Below are 21,470 nucleotides of genomic sequence, written 5' to 3' on the forward strand. Positions count from 1 at the left end.
AATATCATCTCTGTAACACCTAGCCTTTTATCCTGATACAAAGTGATACACCAAGACTTAAGTGTTATGAGCTTTGCTATAGAATATAAAGCAGATTCCAGTGTTTATTACCTTTTATAAAGCAGTTTGTCTTATCCTATAAAGTCTCCTTTATCCTATAATGCTATGTAATTAAAATTTCACTGAACAGAATGCTACTAAAATAAAGCATTTTATACAACTAGGCTTTCCCACATTTTTAACAAGTGACTCTGAGATCATATTTAAATCTTATAATAATTAATACTTTATAATTAAAAGTCATCTAGTAAAAGCTGCTTCATTTTACAGAGGTGGAATGCAAAGCTTAGAAAAATTAAATGACTTCCCCAAGGTAAGAATTATGCAAGTACTAAGGATATAACAGTAAACAAGATATGTGTCATCCCTATCTTTAATCTAGTTGAAGTATACAGCGTTACGATGCGGGAAGAACCTTTGCCACAAATATAAAGATTGTGATTCGGCCTTCCCTGGTGGCGCAGTGGTTGAGAGTCCGCCTGCCGATGCAGGGGACACGGGTTCGTACCCCGGTCTGGGAAGATCCCACATGCCGCGGAGCGGCTGGGCCCGTGAGCCACGGCCGCTGAGCCTGCGCATCCGGAGCCTGTGCTCCACAACGGGAGAGGCCGCAACAGTGAGAGGCCCGTGTACAGCAAAAAAAATAATAATAATAATAAAAAATAAAGATTGTGATTCAAGTACAAAGAGGTCACTCCTACTGAAAAAACTAAGGGAAAAGTATTTGTTAACAAGAAACAAAAAGGCCAGGTAAAGCACAGAGCATAGCAACTATATAAAAGGCAAGAAAATTAAAAGAAAGTAAACTACGGTCTCACAATTTCATACCTATAGTTATTAGTAGAAAAATTTCTGAGATGCTGTAAAAAGGAATATGGGAATAAAATTAGAAAGGCACTAGACATCTGGGTGTAGTATCAGAGCTCTCCTATATACATATATATAAGTATACATGTAAACACACACAAGATCACCAACCTATAGCATTTAGACCTCTAGGCAGACAGGCAGACAAATAGTGATCTCCTCTTAGTTTGCAAATTATCTTTCTAAAGCATATTAAGCATTTCTAAAGAATATTAAATACTTCTGTCTATTTGTTCACTGAATTTTCACTGATTTAACACATCTTTATTCATTTAATGACTAAAAAAACATTACAAGCGTTGTCATAATCTCAGTGTCCTCAATCCTGCCATGAGTAACTCCTTCCTGCCAAGGACTCTTCTAGGTGGTAGTAGCAGAGATGAATACAACAAAGTGCCTACAGTTATAAAACTTAGAGAGGAACAGACAATAAAATGAGTACACATATTTAAGAATATACATGGTATGTGTGTGCGCACACAAAAGGCAGGGTAAATTGATAGACAGTAACCATATGGTGGTCAAGGAAGGCTTCTCGTAGAGGCAGTGATCTATTAAAGTGAGGGAGACCTATAGAAAGAAAAGCAATATGGTAAGGAAACAGTCGCACATAAACGTAGAGGAGGAACATGCCACACCAAACAGACTGCAAGTACAAAGGCTGTAACATGAGAATTACTTTGGCATGTTCAAAGAAGAACAAAGAGCCCAAGAGGCTACAACTGGACAGAGAAGAGAGATGAGATCAGAAAGTTATCAGCAGGAGCCTCATCATATAGGGCTTGGTTAGGATTTTATTCTGAGTGTAACAGGGAACTAGAACAGGAGAGTACTGTGAATTAATTTATATTTTTAAAAGTTCATTCTGGCTGCTGTATACATAACTCACTATATTTAGAAGGGCAAGTAAAGAAGCAGAGATACAAGTTATATAATCCTAAACAAAAGATGGTAGTAGTTTAGACTTGGAGGTGACAGAGCAACTATTTATTATAGGATCTGCGGTATATTTTGTTAATGTGTGGGATATGGAGTATGGGGGGAAAAAGAAAAGTCACAGAAAGAGGTTTCAAGGATGAAAATTGCTAAGACTGCACAATAATTTGCTTACTAAAACTGTTTTCAAAATTATAGCCTTTATGGTTGGTGTGCCAGTTGTTTACTGGCTTTCACCACTACATCACCCTTCCATAATCTCCTCCTCTATGTTGCCAGGAGCTAGAAATATGCAAAGCATATTTCCCAACCCCCCTGCAAGCCAAGAGGTTAGGTTCTGCAAATAGGATCTGATGTTAGATTAAGAGGCAGGAGATAAGGAGAAGCCACTTTCTTTTTCTGCTTCTGTTCTGACACAGCCATTAGTGAGCAACTGAGCTACTCCAAATTTCGGCAGCGTCAGTGACCAATCTGAGGGTGTCAATGGGACTGCAGGCTCCGAGGCTCTTGCAGCCACAGCAAGCAGGCAACCCCTGACTTCCTGGCTCGGCAACAATGGCAGTGTTCTCAAGAGTGCAGTACTTAGGGGCTCTAGCACCACCACTTCCACCCTTGCTCCTGCAACCCCTAAGGACAGTAGCTCCTTCCTACTTTGACTAATCTCTAGGCTTTTTTTATTTTTTCACTGTGGCTTTTTGCATTCCTACAACCCTTCCAACACTTTGTAACCAATTCACTATATTAAAACCCTTCTATAAGAAATACCGTATGTGGTTTCTGTTTTCCCGAACGGATACCAACCAATATAGTAAAGGAAGAAGTATCACTCCCCAGGATCTAGCTGCACATATTTTGTTCCTCATCACAACACCCTTACACGTTGGTATCGCAAATTCTACTATTCCCCTTTTATAGAACAGTAAAATGAAAAATGAAAGTGATTAAATAAACTGACCAAAATTATACAGCTAATAACAGTGAAGCCTAAACTCAAAGTTGTTTCTATCTAAATTCTATGCTCTTTTTACAATGTTAAAATTAAGAAATATCGATTGCTTTCAATTTTAGAAAAGGAAAAAAAACCCCACATTATTGGAATTAGTTCAGGAAACCAGCTGCACATTAATAGCACTAGCACTAAAAAGACCAACCGCTATCCTCTTGAAGCAAACTATACTTATATACCTTGCTTCAAACAAACCTCATTTTTAAAGACTCAATTTACTCTAAGAGAATGATTTATAAAATACTCTGAACTTAAGTTTTCTTGACAGGACAGATTTCAACATACATTTAAACTATTTATTTACCAGAAGTTTATCTTACTCATAACTTTTCACATATAAAACTATAACAAAAAGCAAAATATTCTTATATAAAGCAATAATATAAGACTTACTGATTTAAAGAAAATATAAGAAACAGGATTACTACAAAGGATACTATATTACAAAAAAATTTAACCTGTTAATTTAAAATCAGTAACTTAAAAAAATTTAATTCTCATTATATTACACTTTTTAAGAAGTTTGAATCCCAAAGGTCCCTGATTTAAAAAGAAATCAAATATACTCTACACTAGCATCCAAATTCAATAGAAGGCAAAAAGAAAATTAATAAGAGGTCATTAAAAACAAATTGGTGCAAAATATTAGAGCTAAAATCATAAAAATATTAGAAGAAAACAAAGGGATTAATCTGTATGATCTGGAATTTAGCAGTGGATTCTTGGATATGACCCCAAAAGCAGGAGGAACAGAAAAAAAAAGATAAATTGGATTTCATCAAAATTAAAACTTCTATTTATTTTTATTTATTTATTTTTGGCTGTGTTGGGTCTTTGTTGCTACACGCAGGCTTTCTCTAGTTGCGGCGAGCAGGGGCTACTCTTCATAGCGGTGCGTGGGCTTCTCATTGTGGTGGCTTCTCTTGTTGCGGAGCACGGGCTCTAGGCGCACAGGCTTTAGTAGTTGTGGCACATGGGCTCAGTAGTTGTGGTTTGCAGGCTCTAGAGCGCAGGCTCAGTAGTTGTGACGCATGGGCTTAGTTGCTTCATGGCATGTGGGATCTTCCTGGACCAGGGATCAAACCTGTGTCCCCTGCACTGGCAGGTGGATTCTTAACCACTGTGCCACCAGGGAAGTCCCAAAATTAAAACTTTTAGAGAGTGGCCAAGATGGTAGAGTAGAAGAACCCTAAGATCACCTCCTCTCACGAACACACCAAAATCACAACAATCTGCAGAACAACCATCATTGAAAAAGACTGAAACCTACCAGAAAAGATTCTCTACAACTAAAGACATACAGACAGAACCACAACAAGACTGGTAGGAGGGGTGCACCTGTGATATAATCAAATCCCATACCCCCCGGGTAGGACACCCACAAACTAGAGAATTAAATTACAGATGTTCTCGCATAAGAGTGAGAATGCTGAGCCCCACATCAGGCCCCCAGCCTAGAGGTCTGGCACCAGGAAGGAGAGCCCCCAGAGCATTTGGCCTTGAAGGTCAGTGGGGCTTGACTGCAGAAGCTCCACAGGACTGGGGGAAATAGAGACTTCACTCTTAAAGAGCACACACAAAATCTCAGGTATACCAGGACCAAGGGCAAAAGCAGTAATTTGATAGGAGCCTGGGCCAGACCTAATTCTGGTCTTGGAGGGTCTCCTAGGGAGGCTCCTGGGTGACTGTGGCCCACCCTGGGGACACAAACACTGCTGGCAGATGTATCAGGGAATATTCATCTGCGTGAGCTCTCCTGGAGGCTGACATTTTGGCACAGAGACCTGGCCCCACCTAAAAGCCCGTAGGCTCCAGTTGCTGGGACACCTCTGGCCAAACAAAAAACTGAGCAAGGACACAGCCCCATTCATCAGCAGACAGGCTATCTAAAGACTTCCTGAGCCCACAGCAGCCTCTAGACACACCCCTAGAATGGCCCTGCCCACCAGAAGATGAATACCCAGCCCCACCCACCAGGAGGCAGGCACCGGCCTCTCCTGTCAGGAAGCTTGCAGAAGCCTCTAGACCAGTCTCACCCACCAGGGGGCAGACAACAGAAGCAAGAAAATTACAGTCCAGCAGCATGTGGACCAAGTCCACAAACACAGGCCAGACACTACCCTGGACCAGCTGGCCCCTAGCCCTTGTGACAAGAGGGGAGTGCACTGCTGGGACACATAGGACGTCTCCTACAGAGGGCCACTTTTCCAAGGTCAAGAAACTTAACGAACCTACCACATCCATAAAAATACAAATAGCAATTTACAAAAAATTAGGTGACAGAGGAATATGTTTCAGACAAAGGAACAAGATAAAACTCCAGAAAAACAAAGTGAAGGAAGATAGGCAATCTAACCAAGAAAGATCTTGTTCAGAATAACAACCATAAAGATGATCAAAGAACTTAGGATAAGGGATGCACAGAGTGAGAAATTAGAAGTTTTTAACAAAGAATTAGAATATATAAAGAACAGCCAAACAGAATTAAAGAATACAATAACTGAAATGAAAAATACACTAGAAGGAATGAATAGTAGACTAACTGAGGCAGAAGGATGGATCACTGAGCTGGAAGACAAAATAGTGGAAATCACTGTCCCTGAACAGAAAAAAGAAAAAAGAATGAAAAGAAATAAGGACAGTTTAGCAGACCTCTGGGACAACATCAAGCGTGCTAATATTCACTTGATAGGGGTCCCAAAAGGAGAAGAGAGGAAGGGCCTAAAAACATATTTGAAGAGACAATAGCTGAAAACTTCCCTAATCTGGGGATGGAAATAGTCATCCAAGTCCAGGAAGTGCAGAGAGTCCCATACAGAATTAACCCATAGAGGAATACACCACAACACACTGTAATCAAAATGACAAAAATTAAAGATAAGAGAGAATATTAAAAGCAACAAGGGAAAAGCAACAAATAACATACAAGGGGACTCCCATAAAGTTATCAGCTAATTTTTCAGCAAAACTCTACAGGCCAGCAGGGAGTGGCAAGATACACTTAAAGTGATGAAAGAGAAAAACCAAGAATAATCTACCCAGCAAGGCTCTCATTCAGATTTGATGGAGAGGTCAAAAGCTTTACAGACAAGCAAAAGCTGAAAGAATTCAGCACCACCAAACCAGCTTTACAACAAATGCTAAAGGAACTTCTCTAGGCAGAAAAGGCCACAACTAGAAACAAGAAAATCACAAAATGGAAAAGTTCACTGGTAAAGGCAAACATACAATAAAGGTAGGAAATCATCCACAAACAAAGCTAGTAGTAAGGTTAAAAGACAAAAGTAGTAAAATCATTTGTATACACAATAAGCAGTTAAGGGATATAGAAAACAATTTGATGCAGAATATAATATCAAAAACAGTGGGGCTTCCCTGGTGGCGCAGGGGCTGAGAATCTGCCTGCCAATGCAGGGGACATGGGTTCGAGCCCTGGTCTGGGACAAGATCCCACATGCCGCGGAGCAACTAGGCCCATGAGCCACAACTACTGAGCCTGCGCATCTGGAGCTTGTACTCTGCAACAAGAGGCTGCAACAGTGAGAGGCCCGCGCACCATGATGAAGAGTGGTGCCCGCTCGCCGCAACTAGAGAAAGCCCTTGCACAGAAACAAAAACCCAACATGGCAATAAAGAAAGAAACAAACAAACAACAAATAAGTGAATAAATAAATAAATAAATAAATTTTAAAAACAAAACAACAAAAAAAACAGTGATCGTGAGGGGAGGAGGGTACAAATGCAGGTTATTTAAAATGTGTTTGAAATTAAGAGATCAGCAACTTAAAACAAGCATGTATAAATATAGACTCCTATACAAAAACCTCATGGTAACTGCAAAACAAAAATCTATAATAGATATACACACAAAGAAGAAAAAGGAATACAAACATAACAGTGTTGTTAGAAGAGAAGTCATCAAATCATAAGACAAAACAAAAGAAGAAAGGAGAAAAAAGACCTATAAAAACAAATCCAAAACAATTAAGAAAACAGCAATAGAAACAAATATATTGGTCATCATAACCTTAAATGTAAATGGACTAAATGCTCCTACCAAAAGACAGAGACTAGCTGAATGGATACAAAAATAAGACCCGTGTATTTGCTGCCTACAAGAGACTCACTTCAGATCTGGAGACACATACAGACTGAAAGTAAGGGGATGGAAAAAGGTATTCCACGCAAATGGAAATCAAAAGAAAGCTGGAGTAGCAATACTTATAACAGACAAAATAGACTTTAAAATAAAGACTGTTACAAGAGACGGAGAAGGACACTACATAATGATAAAAGGATCAATCCAAGAAGAAGATATAATTGTAAATATATATGCACCCAACATAGGAGCACCTCAATACATAAGGCAAATGTTAACAGACACAAAAGGAGAAACTGACATTAACACAATAATAGTGGGGGACTTTAACACCCCACTTACATCAATGGACAGATTATCTAGACAGAAAATCAATGAAGAAATACAGGACTTAAATGACATATAGACCAGACAGACTTAATTGATATTTATAGAGCATTCCATCCAAAAGCTGCAGAACACATTCTTTTCAAGGGCACATGGAACATTCTCCAAAACAGATCACATGCTGGGCCATGTAGCAAGCCTCAGTAAATTTAAGAAAATTGAAATCATATCAAATATCTTTTCTGACCACAAGGCTGTGAGGCTAGAAATCAACTACAAGAAGAAAAACTGCAAAAAAACACACACACACATGGAGGCTAAACAATATGCTACTAAACAACCAATGGATCACTGAAGGAATCAAAGAGGAAATTTTAAAACGCCTGGAGACTAATGAAAGCAAAAAAAGAACCGACTATCCAAAACCTATGGGATGCAGCAAAAGCAGTTCTAAGAGCGAAGTTTATAGCAATACAATTCTACTTCAGGAAACAAGAAAAATCTCAAACAACCTAATCTTACGTATAAAGCAACTAGAGAAAGAAGAACAAACAAAATCCAAACTTAGTAAAAGAAAAGAAATCACAAAGATCACAGCAGAAATAAATGAAATAGAGACTAAAAAAACAATAGAAAGATCAGTGAAACTAAAAGCTGGTTCTCAGAAAAGATAAACAAAACTGATAAACCTTTAGCCAGACTCATCAAGAAAAGAAGGGAGAGGGCCCAAATCAATAAAATCAGAAATGAAAAAGGAGAAGTTACAACCGACGCCACAGAAATACAAAGGATCATAGGGAGAATACTATGAGCAATTATATACCAATAAAATGGACAACCTAGAAGAAATGGACAAATTCTTAGAAAGGTACATTCTCCCAAGACTGAACCAGGAGGAAATAGAATATATGAACAGACCAACTACCAGTACTTAAATTGAATCAGTAATTTAAAAACTCCCAAGAAGTAAAAGTCCAGAACATGGTTTCACAGGTAAATTCTACCGAACATTTAAAGAAGAGTTAACACCTATCCTTCTGAAACTATTCCAAACTACTGCAGAGGAAGGAACACTCCCAAACTCATTCTATGAGGCCACAGTCACCCTGATACCAAAATCAGACAAAGATATCAAAAAAGAAAAGTATAGGCCAATATCACTGATGAACACAATGTAAAAATCCTCAACAAAATACCAGCAAACTGAATCCAACAATACATTAAAAGGATCATACACCATGAACAAGTGGGATTTATTCCAGGGATGCAAGGACTTTTCAATATCTGCAAATCAATCAGTGTGATACACCACATTAACAAATTGAGGAATAAAAACCATATGATCATTTCAATAGATGCAGAAAAAGCTTTTGATAAAATTCAGCATCCATTTATGATAAAAACTCTTCAGAAAGTGGGCACAGAGGGAACCTACCTCAACATAATAAAGGTCATATATGACAAACCTACAGCTAACATCATACTCAATGATGAAAAGCTGAAAGCATTTCCTCTAAGATCACAAAAAGACAAGGATGTCCACTCTCGCCACTTTTATTCAACATCATTTTGGAAGTCCTAGCCACAGCAATTAGAGAAGGAAAAGAAATAAAAGGAATCCAAGTTGGAAAAGAAGAAGTAAAATTGTCACTGTTTGCAGATGACATGATGCTCTATATAGAAAATCCTGAAGATGTTACCAGAAAACTAATAGAGCTCATCAATGAATTCAGTAAAGTTGCAGGATACAAAATTAACATACAGAAATCTGTTGCATTTCTATACACTAACAACCGAATATCAGAAAGAGAAATTAAGAAAACAATCCCATTTACCATCACATCGAAAAAGAATAAAGTACCTAGGAATAAACCTACCCAAGGAGGCAAAATGAAAAGACAACCTACTGAATAGGAGAAAATATTGCAAATATTGTGACCAACAAGGGATTAATTTCCAAACTATACAAACAGCTCAATATCAAAAAAAACAAACAACCCAGGAAAAAAAAATGGGCAGAAGACCTAGACATTTCTCCAAAGAAGACATACAGATGGTCAAGAGGCACATGAAAAGATGCTCAACACTGCTAATTACTGTGAAATACAAATCAAAACTACAAATGAGGTATCACCTCACTGTGGTCAGAATGGGCACCATCAAAAAGTCTACAAATAATAAATGCTGGAGAGGGTGTGGAGAAAAAGAAACCCTCCTACACTGTTGGTGGGAATATAAATTGGTGCAGTCATTATCGAGAACAGTATGGAGTTTCCTTAAAAAACTAAAAATAGAGTTGCCATATGATCCAGAAATCCCCCTTCTGGGCATATTTCTGGAGAAAACTCTGATTTGAAAAGATATATGCACCCCAATGTTCATATCAGCACTATTTACAATAGCCAAGACATGGAAGCAACCTAAATATCCATTAACAGAGAAATGAATAAAGAAGATGTGGGGTGTGTGTGTGTGTGTGTGTGTGTGTGCGCGTGTGTGTGTATATATATATATGCACACACACACAACAGAATACTACTCAGCCACTAAAAAGAATGAAATAATGCCATTTGCAGCAACATGGATGGACCTAGAGATTATTAAGTGAAGTAAAACAGAGAAAGACAAATATCATAGGATATCACTTATATGTGGAATCTAAAAAAATGATACAAATGAACTTATTAACAAAACAGAAATAGACTCACAGACACAGAACACAAACTTCTGGTTACCAAAGGGGATAATGGGGGTGGGGAGAGGGAGGATAGCAGTTTGGGATTAACATAATACACTCTACTATATATAAAATAGGTAAACAATAAGGACCTACTGTATAGTGAAGAAAACTATACTATCTTGTAATAACCTATAATGGAAAGGAATCTGAAAAAGAATATATATATATATGTATAACTGAATCACTTTGCTGTATACTTGAAACATAACATTGTAAATTAACTATACTTCAATAAAAAAAAATTAAAACTTTTATGCATCAAATGACATTATCAAGAAAATAAAAAGACTACTTACAGAATGGGAAAAATTATTTATATATCATATATCTGATAAGCATGTAATATCCAGAATATATAAAGAATTTAATTAAAAAAAACTTTAAATGGGCAAAGGACTTAAGTGGACAACAATGGTAACAATGGCAGAAGAAAATATACAAATGGCCAATAAGCAGATGAAAAGATGCTCAACCAGATTGGTCATTAGGGAAATGCAAATCAAAACCACAATGAGGGACTTCCCTGGTAGTCCAGTGGCTAAGACTCCACACTCCCAGTGCAGGGGGCCTGGGTTCAATCCCTGGTCAGGGAACTAGATCCCACACGCCGCAACTAAAAGATCCCACATTATTTCAGTAAACGTTTACAAAACTTATAAAGGAATTTCACAACATTCCAAAAGTAATACATATCCCTCATTCTTGAAGATCTGTCCTCAAAGGGGATATATATATTTGTATCTTAAAAGAAATAGCTAATTTTAGAATGATGACTTGTACGTCTTTCTTCTTGAAATTACTTAAAAACTTATAAAGGCACAACTTAAAGGAAAAAAATTAACTTTTATGGGTGTGTACTTCATTGAAATTAAAGTTCACTATTATAGAATGGGAAATAATACACATCTATACTTTCTCCCTCTGTCTCTCCCTCACACACACACAATTTTAGATCCACCCAACTAAAAAGTTGTTGACAAATCAAAGTCATTCATTTTCCAACTTAAGTAATTTTATAAAATACTGCCACCAAAGAAAGTACTAAAACATGAACATGGTCATAATAACACCTATTTACTAAACACTTACTGTGTGAAAATTTATCATTTCTTGAAGACTGTCAGAAAATTTGGTCAAACTTGTCTATGAGAAAGAAATCAAAAGAAAACCAAGTCATTTAAGAGCTACTAATATAGGCCACAAAAATGTTACTTCAGCATTTCTGACAGAAGATCAAGTTACACTGTAAACAGTAACATTTATTTCTCACTAGGACAATCTCACTACCTCTCAGGCATGCTCTGCAGAGAGGTCAAGTCTACATGTAGTAACATAAAACCCTAGAACAGTCAAAGAATTAGCCTGCCCTATCAATACTATTATACTAGCAAATCGAAATGGCCCATGTAAACCTAAGGTAAAATTGAGTATATCAAGACTGTCCATTTAGGCATCTATGGATCACATAATCATCAAATTACAACCATTTCTGTACCAGTTATTATTCTTCATAAAAGAAATGTCATAATACCACATAGTATAGCCAGGGGTCTAAGCTAACACAGCATAGCTAGCTGACCAGAACTTTCCTATGCAGCCCCCAAAATGTATAGTTAGATATTAGTCTTGGGTTAATGCTCTCTGCTTGCCCCGATAAACAGCTACTAATAAGCATGATCCTACTCTCACTGCTCAGGTCCCCTTGTAGATGCTTCAGTTCACCTAGCAGCAAGTATAGTAAACTTATATCCACAATGCAAATCAACCATCACCTTCTAACTGTCCTAGAAAACAGGATTATATCAGATAGCACCAACAGATGATAGCTTTTCCACTTCTAATTTTAAGGACCACTACTACTATTAATAAGGTAAATGGATGCATAATTCTCTTAACATCTTGTTTCATTTACCATTTTAACTAAATTTAATAATACTAACCTCAACTACAGCATCATTGCTAGAATACTGTGCCAGGTCTCGAATCCCATTCATGAACTGTTTATTTGCAACACAAAAGGCTTTTCCAGTATCAATCATTGCAATACATAGCTTCACAAGCTGAAAAAGAAAAACATCATATCATTGAAAATAATTTTACAAATTACTTAATCAAACAAGTGCTAGCATTAACCACATGTGTTAGCCTAGTTAAGACAAATTATAGTTCATCAATAAACCCAAAATAGACTAAATGAAAACTGTTTCTTTTCCTTTGGCTTAAAAAGTAAATTCATAAGAGAACTGTACCAAAAAAAGTTGACCTTTCAGGATGCAGAGGCTGTCTGATAACAACAACAACCAATCATTTTATCAAGTTAAATTCAATCCCATAAATTAACCCCATAAAAATGTATTAAGCACCCCTTGGAAGGAAGGAAAGGAAACTTCAGGCAGAGCAAGCAGTATGATAAAAGATTTTTTAAAAACACAACTATGGTATGGTGGAGGAAAGGGAAGTAAACTGGTATGGTGGGTTAGTCATGCTGGTCATTTTAATATCAGACTATCAAAGCAGAATTGCTTCATCAACCATATTTCTCTAATGCCTACCATCTAGGCATTGTGCTAAATCTTAGAACAGAGGTTCTCTCTCTCTTCTCCTGTCCCCTCCTTTCTTCTTTCTTTTTTTCATCTTTCTCTTTTTCCCTTTCATTCCTTTTCTCTCTCTTTTTTTTTTCCTATCCCTTCCTTGTTTCTTTCTTCAGTTCACTTAGATACAGAACATTTTCTTTAAGTAAACAAAAACTTGGCTGAAAATCTAATATTAAAAAAGATAAAAGTGGAGCTGCTCTAGATGAAGGAAGGGTAATGAGAGGGTGGGAAGAGGGGCCACCAAGAAGAAGATAAAGAGCTCAGGAAAACTTTAGAAGACAGCTCAAGGATCTCAGGAGTGTAATTTAAAACTGTTACCCTGGGACCCAGAGGAACAGAAGTGAAAAACATAATCTCTGTTCTAATTCTAACCATTCAAAAAGCAGATAAATTCTATTTAGCACAAGTACAACTGCTATGCTCATCAAAATCATGCAAGAGGGAACAAAGGAGGAATGCGTAATGAGGGCTATGGGGATCAAGGAAGGGTTCCTGGAAAAGGTAACACTTGAGAAAAGCCCTGAACACCAACAGGAATTAGCCAATCAGATAAGGGTAATAAGAAGACACTTCTCTAGGAAAAGCATATTCTAAGGCCCTGAAGCTTAGACGGCAGGGCAAACCAGGGGCACTAAGTAGCTTAGCACAGTGTGAAAATGTATACAAGGGCCCGATCAGGAAAAGCCTTGTGTGCAAAGCTAAGGTGTTCACATTTTATACGAAAGGAAATGGAAAACAAAGACATCGAATGGGTGAGTTGACCAGAGTTCCATTTTAGAATGATGACCTAAAAGAAGAAAAAGTAAGATACGGAAGTGGAAAGAATAAAGATAAGGAGATTAGACCAAAAACTAAGAGAGCCTGAATTAAGGCAGTAAGCAGGGAGAGAAGAGAGGAGACAAATTTAGAAATTAGTTGAGTACCGAAGTACAATTATGCAGATAGTGTCCTACCAAAGGGAAAAACAGGGGATGAAATCCAGCCTGAGCTCTGCTTGCTGAGGGCTATATCTGCTACAAGATGCTAATTTGCACAAAGACACTATACTGTCCAGCCAAGACTTGTTTTAACAGCATTGGGCCTGTGAGGTAGGCCTGAGCTAGATGGGTCTGTGAAATAAGCCAAGTGGAAAGTCTACCAAACCCAAGTGAAAATAGATATTTAAAGCTCAAAAAAGAGAAGTGTACTGTAGATACACACACAGGAGTCAGCAGCAAATAAAGTATCAGTGCTACAGCCTAGATAAAAAGCAGGGGTCACAGTGTGTACAGTGAGGACCCCACAAAGGAGACTAAAAAGGAAAAGGGAAAGGTAGGAGGAAAAGCAACAGATTAATTTCATCAAAGTCAAGAAAGAACAAAGTATCAAAAGATGGATGATGAATAGGTTGAAAATCCATAAAGGTCAAGTTTTAAAAACACTTAAAAAAAGTTTGTTGAGTTTGGTGACAGTCACCAGCATCCCTAGCAAGAATAGTTTTAAGAGAAACTGGGGGGGGCTGTAGCCAGATTACAATGAGTTATGAACTGCAGATGAAGAAGACATAATGAGAGGTCAATTCTTCGCGAATATATATTCTATAGAATATCCCAGGGGAACATTCAATACCAAAATAGGATTCTGTGATCAAGTAAGTCTGGGAAACTCATTTTGTCAAGTTAAACAGATTTCTTTATTACTAAATTTGTAAGAGCTTTTGATATATTAATGTGTATTATGAATCCTAGAAAGGAAGTATGTAATAGGCAGCATTTCTCAAAATTATCTGACATTGATTGAATTCTCTTTAGAGGAAGCATCCTCATAGGACCAATGTTCCACAAAACCCACTATGAGAAATGCTGGCAGAGACTAGTCCTTCAAATAGTTTGCTATTTCAAAAAAAATAAAAACATATCTTAACAACCAAAAAAACTAATTCTAAAATTCATATGAGTAACCAACATGCAAGAAGAGAATCAAAAAAATTGAAAAAGGGTAATGAGGTGGGGACATTAGCCCCACATTAAAATATACAGGTGCAGTAATTAGAAGTCTGGTAATGGATGTGAATAGACAAATTGGTTAATGGAAGAGAATACAGAGTGAAGAAGCAGATACACACTCCAGCCAGGGGGGTAAAAAATTATCCAATAAAGGACACTGGACAGCCATCTAAAGCCATCTAAAAAAAGAAACTAAGTTGTATTCCAAACCCCCAAATTAATTTCAGATGGAATAAATATTTAAACATAAAACATTAAATCAGAAAACCAAGAGAAAACAGGAGGTGGTATTTTTTATAATCTCAAAGTAGGAAAAGTCTTTCTGAAAAGGATGCAAAACTCAAAAGCCATAGAAGAAACTAATCAATTCAAATACATAACAATAAAACATTTAGATAAGGGGAAAAAAAAAACTTAGTCAAAAGACAAATGACAATATTGGAAAACAATACTAGCAACAAATCACAAGGGACTAATTTCCCTACTACAAGAAAGGGTATACAACTCATTTTTGAAAATCCAACCAGCCACTACAAAAACAATGGCTGACAGACATGTACAGGTAATTCCCAGAAAAGAAAATTCAAATATACCTATGTCCATGAAAAGAAACTCAACCTCACTCATAATAAAAGAAAGGTAAATTACTATTTTTTATAGAAGAGCAAAGGTCAAAAAATGTGATAACATGCTGTTTTAGAGAAGGTAGGTATGGGGAAATAGGCACTCTCGCACACTGCTGGTGGGAATGTAAACTGGTACAATTTCCATGAAAGGCAACTAAGCAAGAGCTATAAAAATTTTAAACATACATGCCCTCTAATGTAGTAATTTCACTTTTAGAAATGTATCATACAGATATATTTGCACAATTAGATACAATCAGCCATTAAAAAGAATGGGGCAGCTCTGTAATTAATAATAAGGAACAAAATCTAAATTATGTATTTTAAGAAAGCAAAATTAAAACAACGCTAATATCTTTGTTGGAGTGGGGAGAGAAGAGTACAAATACATATAATCTTTCACATGCTTAAGAGATTTCTGGAAGACCACACAAGAAACTAGGTCAGTGTACTCCTCTGGGATATAGATTAGATGATGACTAATTTTTCACTAGGTACACTTTTGTACCTTTGAATTTTGTACCACATGTGTGATATTGCTTATTAAACAAATTAAATAATTCAAAAATGATTAAATTGAAAGTTTCCATAAAAACAGAAACAAACAGACAGGTTGGTAGTAGAACATTATGGTTAAAAACAGGTTTATAGGCTCAGTTGGCTTAGGTTCAAATTCTGCCGCCAAACTTAATGCTCTAAGTGATTCGGAGAGACCTCAGCCTCAAGAAGCTTCAGGTTCTTCTGTATGACACAATGACAATGGTATCAAACCATAGAGGGTTACTATAAGAGTTAAGATAATGCACTTAAAGATCTTAGCACAAACTGTTACTGGCACATGGTAATTACTTGATAAAGATTTGCAATTCCTTGTCAGAGGTGAGATTTTCCTCTTGTTTTGTTTTGTTTTGATTCAAGAGAAACAAACGTTTTTGTTTACTTAAAATAATGAGATGGTAGAGAAGGAAAAGGAGAGAGATGGCTAAAGCAAAGTCCTGAGAAGTTAGAGTTTGGAATTACATAGGAAAGGGGATATTTTTATCACTCAAATGGAAAAAAAAAAATGGAATAAGGACAGATTCTGTTAAGTTTCTAGATTAAAAGCAAGAAATAAAGGTGTTCCCACCAAAAGGAAGTAAGAGACAAGTTCCTCTACTAAGAATGAAGAGCAAGGTGGTGAATCTTGAGAAAACAGTGAAATATAAGAGACGCTAAACACAGTAAGATAACCTGATTGAGTGTCAGAAAAATTGCTTTGCATCATGAATCCCAGGTATGTGTAGCTCCACCAATTAGTTTCACCAAACAGTTGTGTAACTTCTCCTGTAGGGCTTTATAGCCCAGATAAGGGACAGAGGATATAGATGGTTAGACAAATATAGTCAGAATTCGGCAGAGTAGGTGTTATGGAAAGGAAATGAAGGTCTCCATAAGAGAAATGATGTGGTAAGAGTAGACTGGAAGAGTTCACAGCAGTATTATACATAATAGCCAAAAAGTGGAAACAACCCAAATGTCCATCAACTGATGAATGGATAAACAACATATGGTATATCCATACAATGGCATATTATTCAGCCATAAAAAGGGAAATACTGGCGATGCTACAACATAGACGGATGAACTTTAAAAACATTATGCTAAGTGAAAGAAGCCAGTCACAAAAGGGTCAAATACTGTATGATTCCATTTATATGAAATGTCCAGAACAGGCAAATCCACAGAGACAGCAAGTAAATTAGTGGTTGCCAGAGGATGTAGAGAGAGGGAAACTGGAATTGACTACTAACAGGTACAGAGTTTCTTATCAGGGTAATGGAATTAAGTAGTATATTCACATTGTGAATATGCTAAAAACCACTGAGTTGTACACTTTAAAATGGTGGGTTTTATGTTAGGTGAATTTTATCTCAATTAAAAAAATTATTTTAAAAAATATATAGTGAATAAAAAAGGGATCTGAAACATTGGAAGCGGATAGACTGAAAGACTAGAGATTTAGATAAGCTTGAAAAACAGAAGCAGGAGGAGTCCAAGATGAGAACTGGAAAGACTGGAGACTCACATCAGAAAGTAAGATATCAATGAGCATTCCACAGTTTCAGAGATTACGACTCTGAGCAACAAGACACAGCATATGGCCAGGAAAACAGGTATCAGAATTAGAATAAAGGTCACAATCGCAGGCGTTGGAGAGAAGATGAAATTGTCATATAGCTGAAGCACATATACACTGCAGCTACTCAGGTGGAAGGACTGACTGGGTGATAGACAGATAGATACTTTGCCAGCTGTCAAAGTCCTTATTAGATGACAGTGATGACAGCTATACTAAATAACATAAGCCTACAAAGAGGGAAGATTTTTACCTAAGAGTAAAATGAGGGCTTTTTCCCTGTTAAAGACAATCTGTCTTCAAGGAGATCTAAGAGTCTGTTGAAAAGACACCACCATCATTAACATTTATTTAGAACTTATCATGTGTCAAAGCACTTAACATGTATTAACACATCTCATTCACATAATAACCTTATAATAGATACTCTTATTTTCCCCATTTTGGAGATGAAGAAACTGAGACATAGGAAGGTTTAGGAACTTGCCCAAGGCCATACAGCTTAGTAAGTGGTAAAGCCTTGCTCCAGGCTTTGTGCTCTTAATTACTAGACTATGCTACAAACCAAAAATTACAATAATATTATAATAATTTAAATGGCAGTACAATTTTAAAATGTAAAAATGCAAGAAATAATGAAATACCTGAAAAAGAACCTAAGTTTGGTAGTACCTGAGCTGTGATTTAAAGGGTATCTGCTTAACAAACAAGGAACAAGCATTCCAGTGAGAAGATGCAATAGATACAGAAATTATATCTAGATGGCCATTATGATGCTCTGTGTATTGCCAATGCCAGAATACCTGGCAGAATGGATAAATAATTGGACCTAGTCGAATAATGCCATCCATTCATGGAGCATTACTCATCAGAAAGAGTGTAACTACTGGTGGCATACATTATAAGCAAAATAAATATAAGCTAGGTCGTCAAGCTGGTTAAACCTGTTGCTGCCATGATTTGCAATATTACAGGTACAACTGGTCCTGCACAAAGTTATGAAATCAGTAAACTAGTTTTAGGCAACCCCTCCCCTCCACAAGTCCTTCAATGCCACCTCTTTCAATAACAACCATTTCTTGCTCCTCACAGTCTCTCTTCTTTAATTGTAACTCCTCATAATTCTAAAGTAAAAATGATTAGTAATAGCTTAAGAATTTGGGAAAGGGACATTGTATAAGGGATCAAGATCTTAAACTAGAGAAATGTAAAAGTAACTATGGAAATTCTATTTGGGTGGAAGATGGTATTTTAAAAGATGCCAAAGCTTCCATGATAACCTGAGTAGCCCTTTGGGTAATATGGACTCTAGAAAGGATTTAGGGTTCTTAGTACTGAATGCCAATACTGTGACAATTTGGTTTAGATTTGAATCTTTTGGTTTTAAGATTCTACCAGTCTCTCAACTGCAACCAAATGATACAAAGGGGGGCGGGGGAGATAGCTGCTCATAAAAGCAAATCATTAACAAAAATACTATAAGAGGATTCTGTTTAGGTACTTTAAATTTTGAGGTCCCCCCGACACAAGTGTTTTGTTTGATTTAGATGCAGTTCTGCCCAAAGAGAATAGATATCCTTATTGTACTACTCTGTGATTCTTTGAAAAGCCTTCTCCTTCTATATACTCTCTTATAAACCTACCAGAAAATCAAAACTACATCTTCTGCTGCCTACCTTAAGGGTTTAAAAACTTTGTTTCACAGAGTCCTTAAAAATAAATGTAATACCTCAGGGGAAAATAATAATAACAACAACAACAACAATGATCCCATATATATAATTTTAAATAGAAAATAAAATTCTTGAAAATAATATCCTTACAAAAAATTCTAACATTAGTTTTTAAAAACACTTGCCTGGAAGCTTGCTAGTGTTCCTCAGAAAATTTCCAAGTGGCATGTGCTCCCTCAACATGGATCCAGGAGTACAGTGGTGCACAAGAAGAGCACTGAACTAAGAATAAAACAGATGGATTCTAACCCTGGTTCTGCCTTTTCTAACTCTGTGATTTGAAGCAAGTCCTCTTCACTTTCTGGGCTGTGGGACCCTCATCTATAAAATGGAAATAATCCACTTGTCCTACCCACCTCACAGGATTATTGTAAAAATCCAAAAACATACTGTATATCAAAGTGCTTTGAAAACTACAGAGTACTGCACAAAAATAACTTACTACTAAACATTTTCTAAAATTATTTTGTTTTACATATATAACTAATAACTACTGCTTTATATAGTTTCTATACTATTTACATTATATACATATATTTCATGATTTCAAAACATTTGAAAACCATCAGTCTAGTTAATATATATTATCCTTGTTATTCAAAATGCAGTCTATGGAACAACAGCATTGGTATCACCTAAAATCTGGTTAGAAACACAGACTCTCAGATACCAAGACTTACTGAATCTAGATCCATATTTTCACCAGAACCCCACATATTCCTATGCACAGTAAGGTTTGAGAAGCACTGCTTTACATAATAATTCCATTTATAATAATAATTACATAAATAGGAAATTATTTTCAGAGAAGGTATTCAAATATACACATTTATCTCCAAAAATTTTAACAATGAACAACGGTTACTAAAGATCAGAAGCCATGTCTTACTCATTCTCATATTTCACTGTTATACAGCAGATAACATTTCTTGGGTAGAGGCCAAAAAAAAAAAAAAGATTATCAATAATTAATACAGAAGATAGGAATCAATCTACATCTACCCTTGCATAGAATATGACCATTTAATATCAATTATTAAATACATATTCAGCATTTCTGGCATTAGCTTTAAAAAATGGAAGGAGTATTTAAAATTTTATATTTGAACATGGCCTCACCCAAATGTATAAACAAGAGTGGTTAGGTTACATATGATATCCATTAAGCATCAAAAAAGACTGCAATCTTTTTGATGGAGAAGGAAACAACCGTCCAGCAATATAAAAGATGCCTAGTCAGACATGGTTCAGATTCTTGCTCTGGCACTTAGATTAAATTTTCAACAAACTACTTAATGTCTCTAGCCTCAACTTCTTCATAATATTGGGATAATATTAGCATTTACCCTCACGGAGATAAAAGAAGTCACTTGAACCATCTAGTGTTACAGGAACAAATCATTATGCAAAACAAGAATTAATGTTTTAAAAAGTTAAAGTAAAATTTACCTTATCAAGTTTCAGTTCCAATTCTGCCACATCTCCTTCTACTTCTTCCAAAGCAGCCCTAGAAAAATTAAACATAAAGTAAGTTACTTTGTGTTTAAACATATACTTTACTCTTGAAAAATAACTCCAAGTAAAAAAATAGATATGAATGCTAAAAAATTACACTTCACATAAAGTAATAACTCCCTTAGAACAAAGTATGAATACTTCATAACCATGTATTACAACACATAATACAATTATTGTTTAAGGTAATGAGAGAACACATTAGGCTAATTTACTCAACACATTCATGTTATTCAAATTAATAACACTAATTAGAACTATTAAGCATGTTTTTAAAAATAAGTAAGATTTTGAAAGTTGAGCCTTACAAAGACTTATATTTCTATTCAACAAAGCACATGTAACCAAACAGCACAGCATCCTTGGCAACCAAAACTAAAGGCTTTTACTTTTAGAAACGGTTCAGAAAGATGTTATGACCCTTGTTTAAGACCGCGTTTTGTTTCCTATGTATTTTTAAAGAAATCAGCAGATTATCTTCCTTGTCAGGGGAATGATAAAATTCTAACACTAAGTAGTACTTGATATGCCCTATAGGGCAACATTCCAAAATTGGAAATTTGGAACAAAACAGCAGCAACTAAAACTTTTTAAGGATAACAATATTTTATACTTAAGAGTAAAAAATGTTATTCATCTACTTTAAGCCATCTATCTATCCATTTTAAGATAACTACTTGATAAACTAGCAACTTTGCAATACCTGTTTTTTGAATCAACCAAAATTTGTTTCAATTGGGTAACAGTGGGGGACTAGCCACCCAAAAAGCTATTTTGAACTCTGGGCAAGAATTCTCAATTAGACACTGTTAAGAAGAGAAAAATAGCCAAGATATAAGCTCTATTCCCAAAACTACCCACATAAC

At 36.2% G+C, this 21,470-nt stretch overlaps 1 protein-coding gene across 2 annotated transcripts in view; it reads right to left on the bottom strand.

Annotated features, from left to right (window-relative positions):
* ACAP2 (ArfGAP with coiled-coil, ankyrin repeat and PH domains 2) overlaps positions 1-21,470 on the bottom strand; it is a 162,999-nt gene that overhangs the window by 78,549 nt on the left and 62,980 nt on the right. For both annotated transcript variants that reach the window (XM_060150341.1, XM_060150340.1), the window contains exons 2-4: positions 20,539-20,596; positions 11,976-12,095; positions 11,125-11,178 (exon numbers count right to left, since the gene is read on the bottom strand). In XM_060150341.1, the coding sequence (XP_060006324.1) occupies positions 11,125-11,178; positions 11,976-12,095; positions 20,539-20,596 (232 nt within the window). The remainder of the gene's footprint in view (positions 1-11,124; positions 11,179-11,975; positions 12,096-20,538; positions 20,597-21,470) is intronic.

The sequence above is a fragment of the Lagenorhynchus albirostris genome, chromosome 5 (assembly GCF_949774975.1).
Source record: "Lagenorhynchus albirostris chromosome 5, mLagAlb1.1, whole genome shotgun sequence".
Classification (NCBI taxonomy): domain Eukaryota; kingdom Metazoa; phylum Chordata; class Mammalia; order Artiodactyla; family Delphinidae; genus Lagenorhynchus; species Lagenorhynchus albirostris.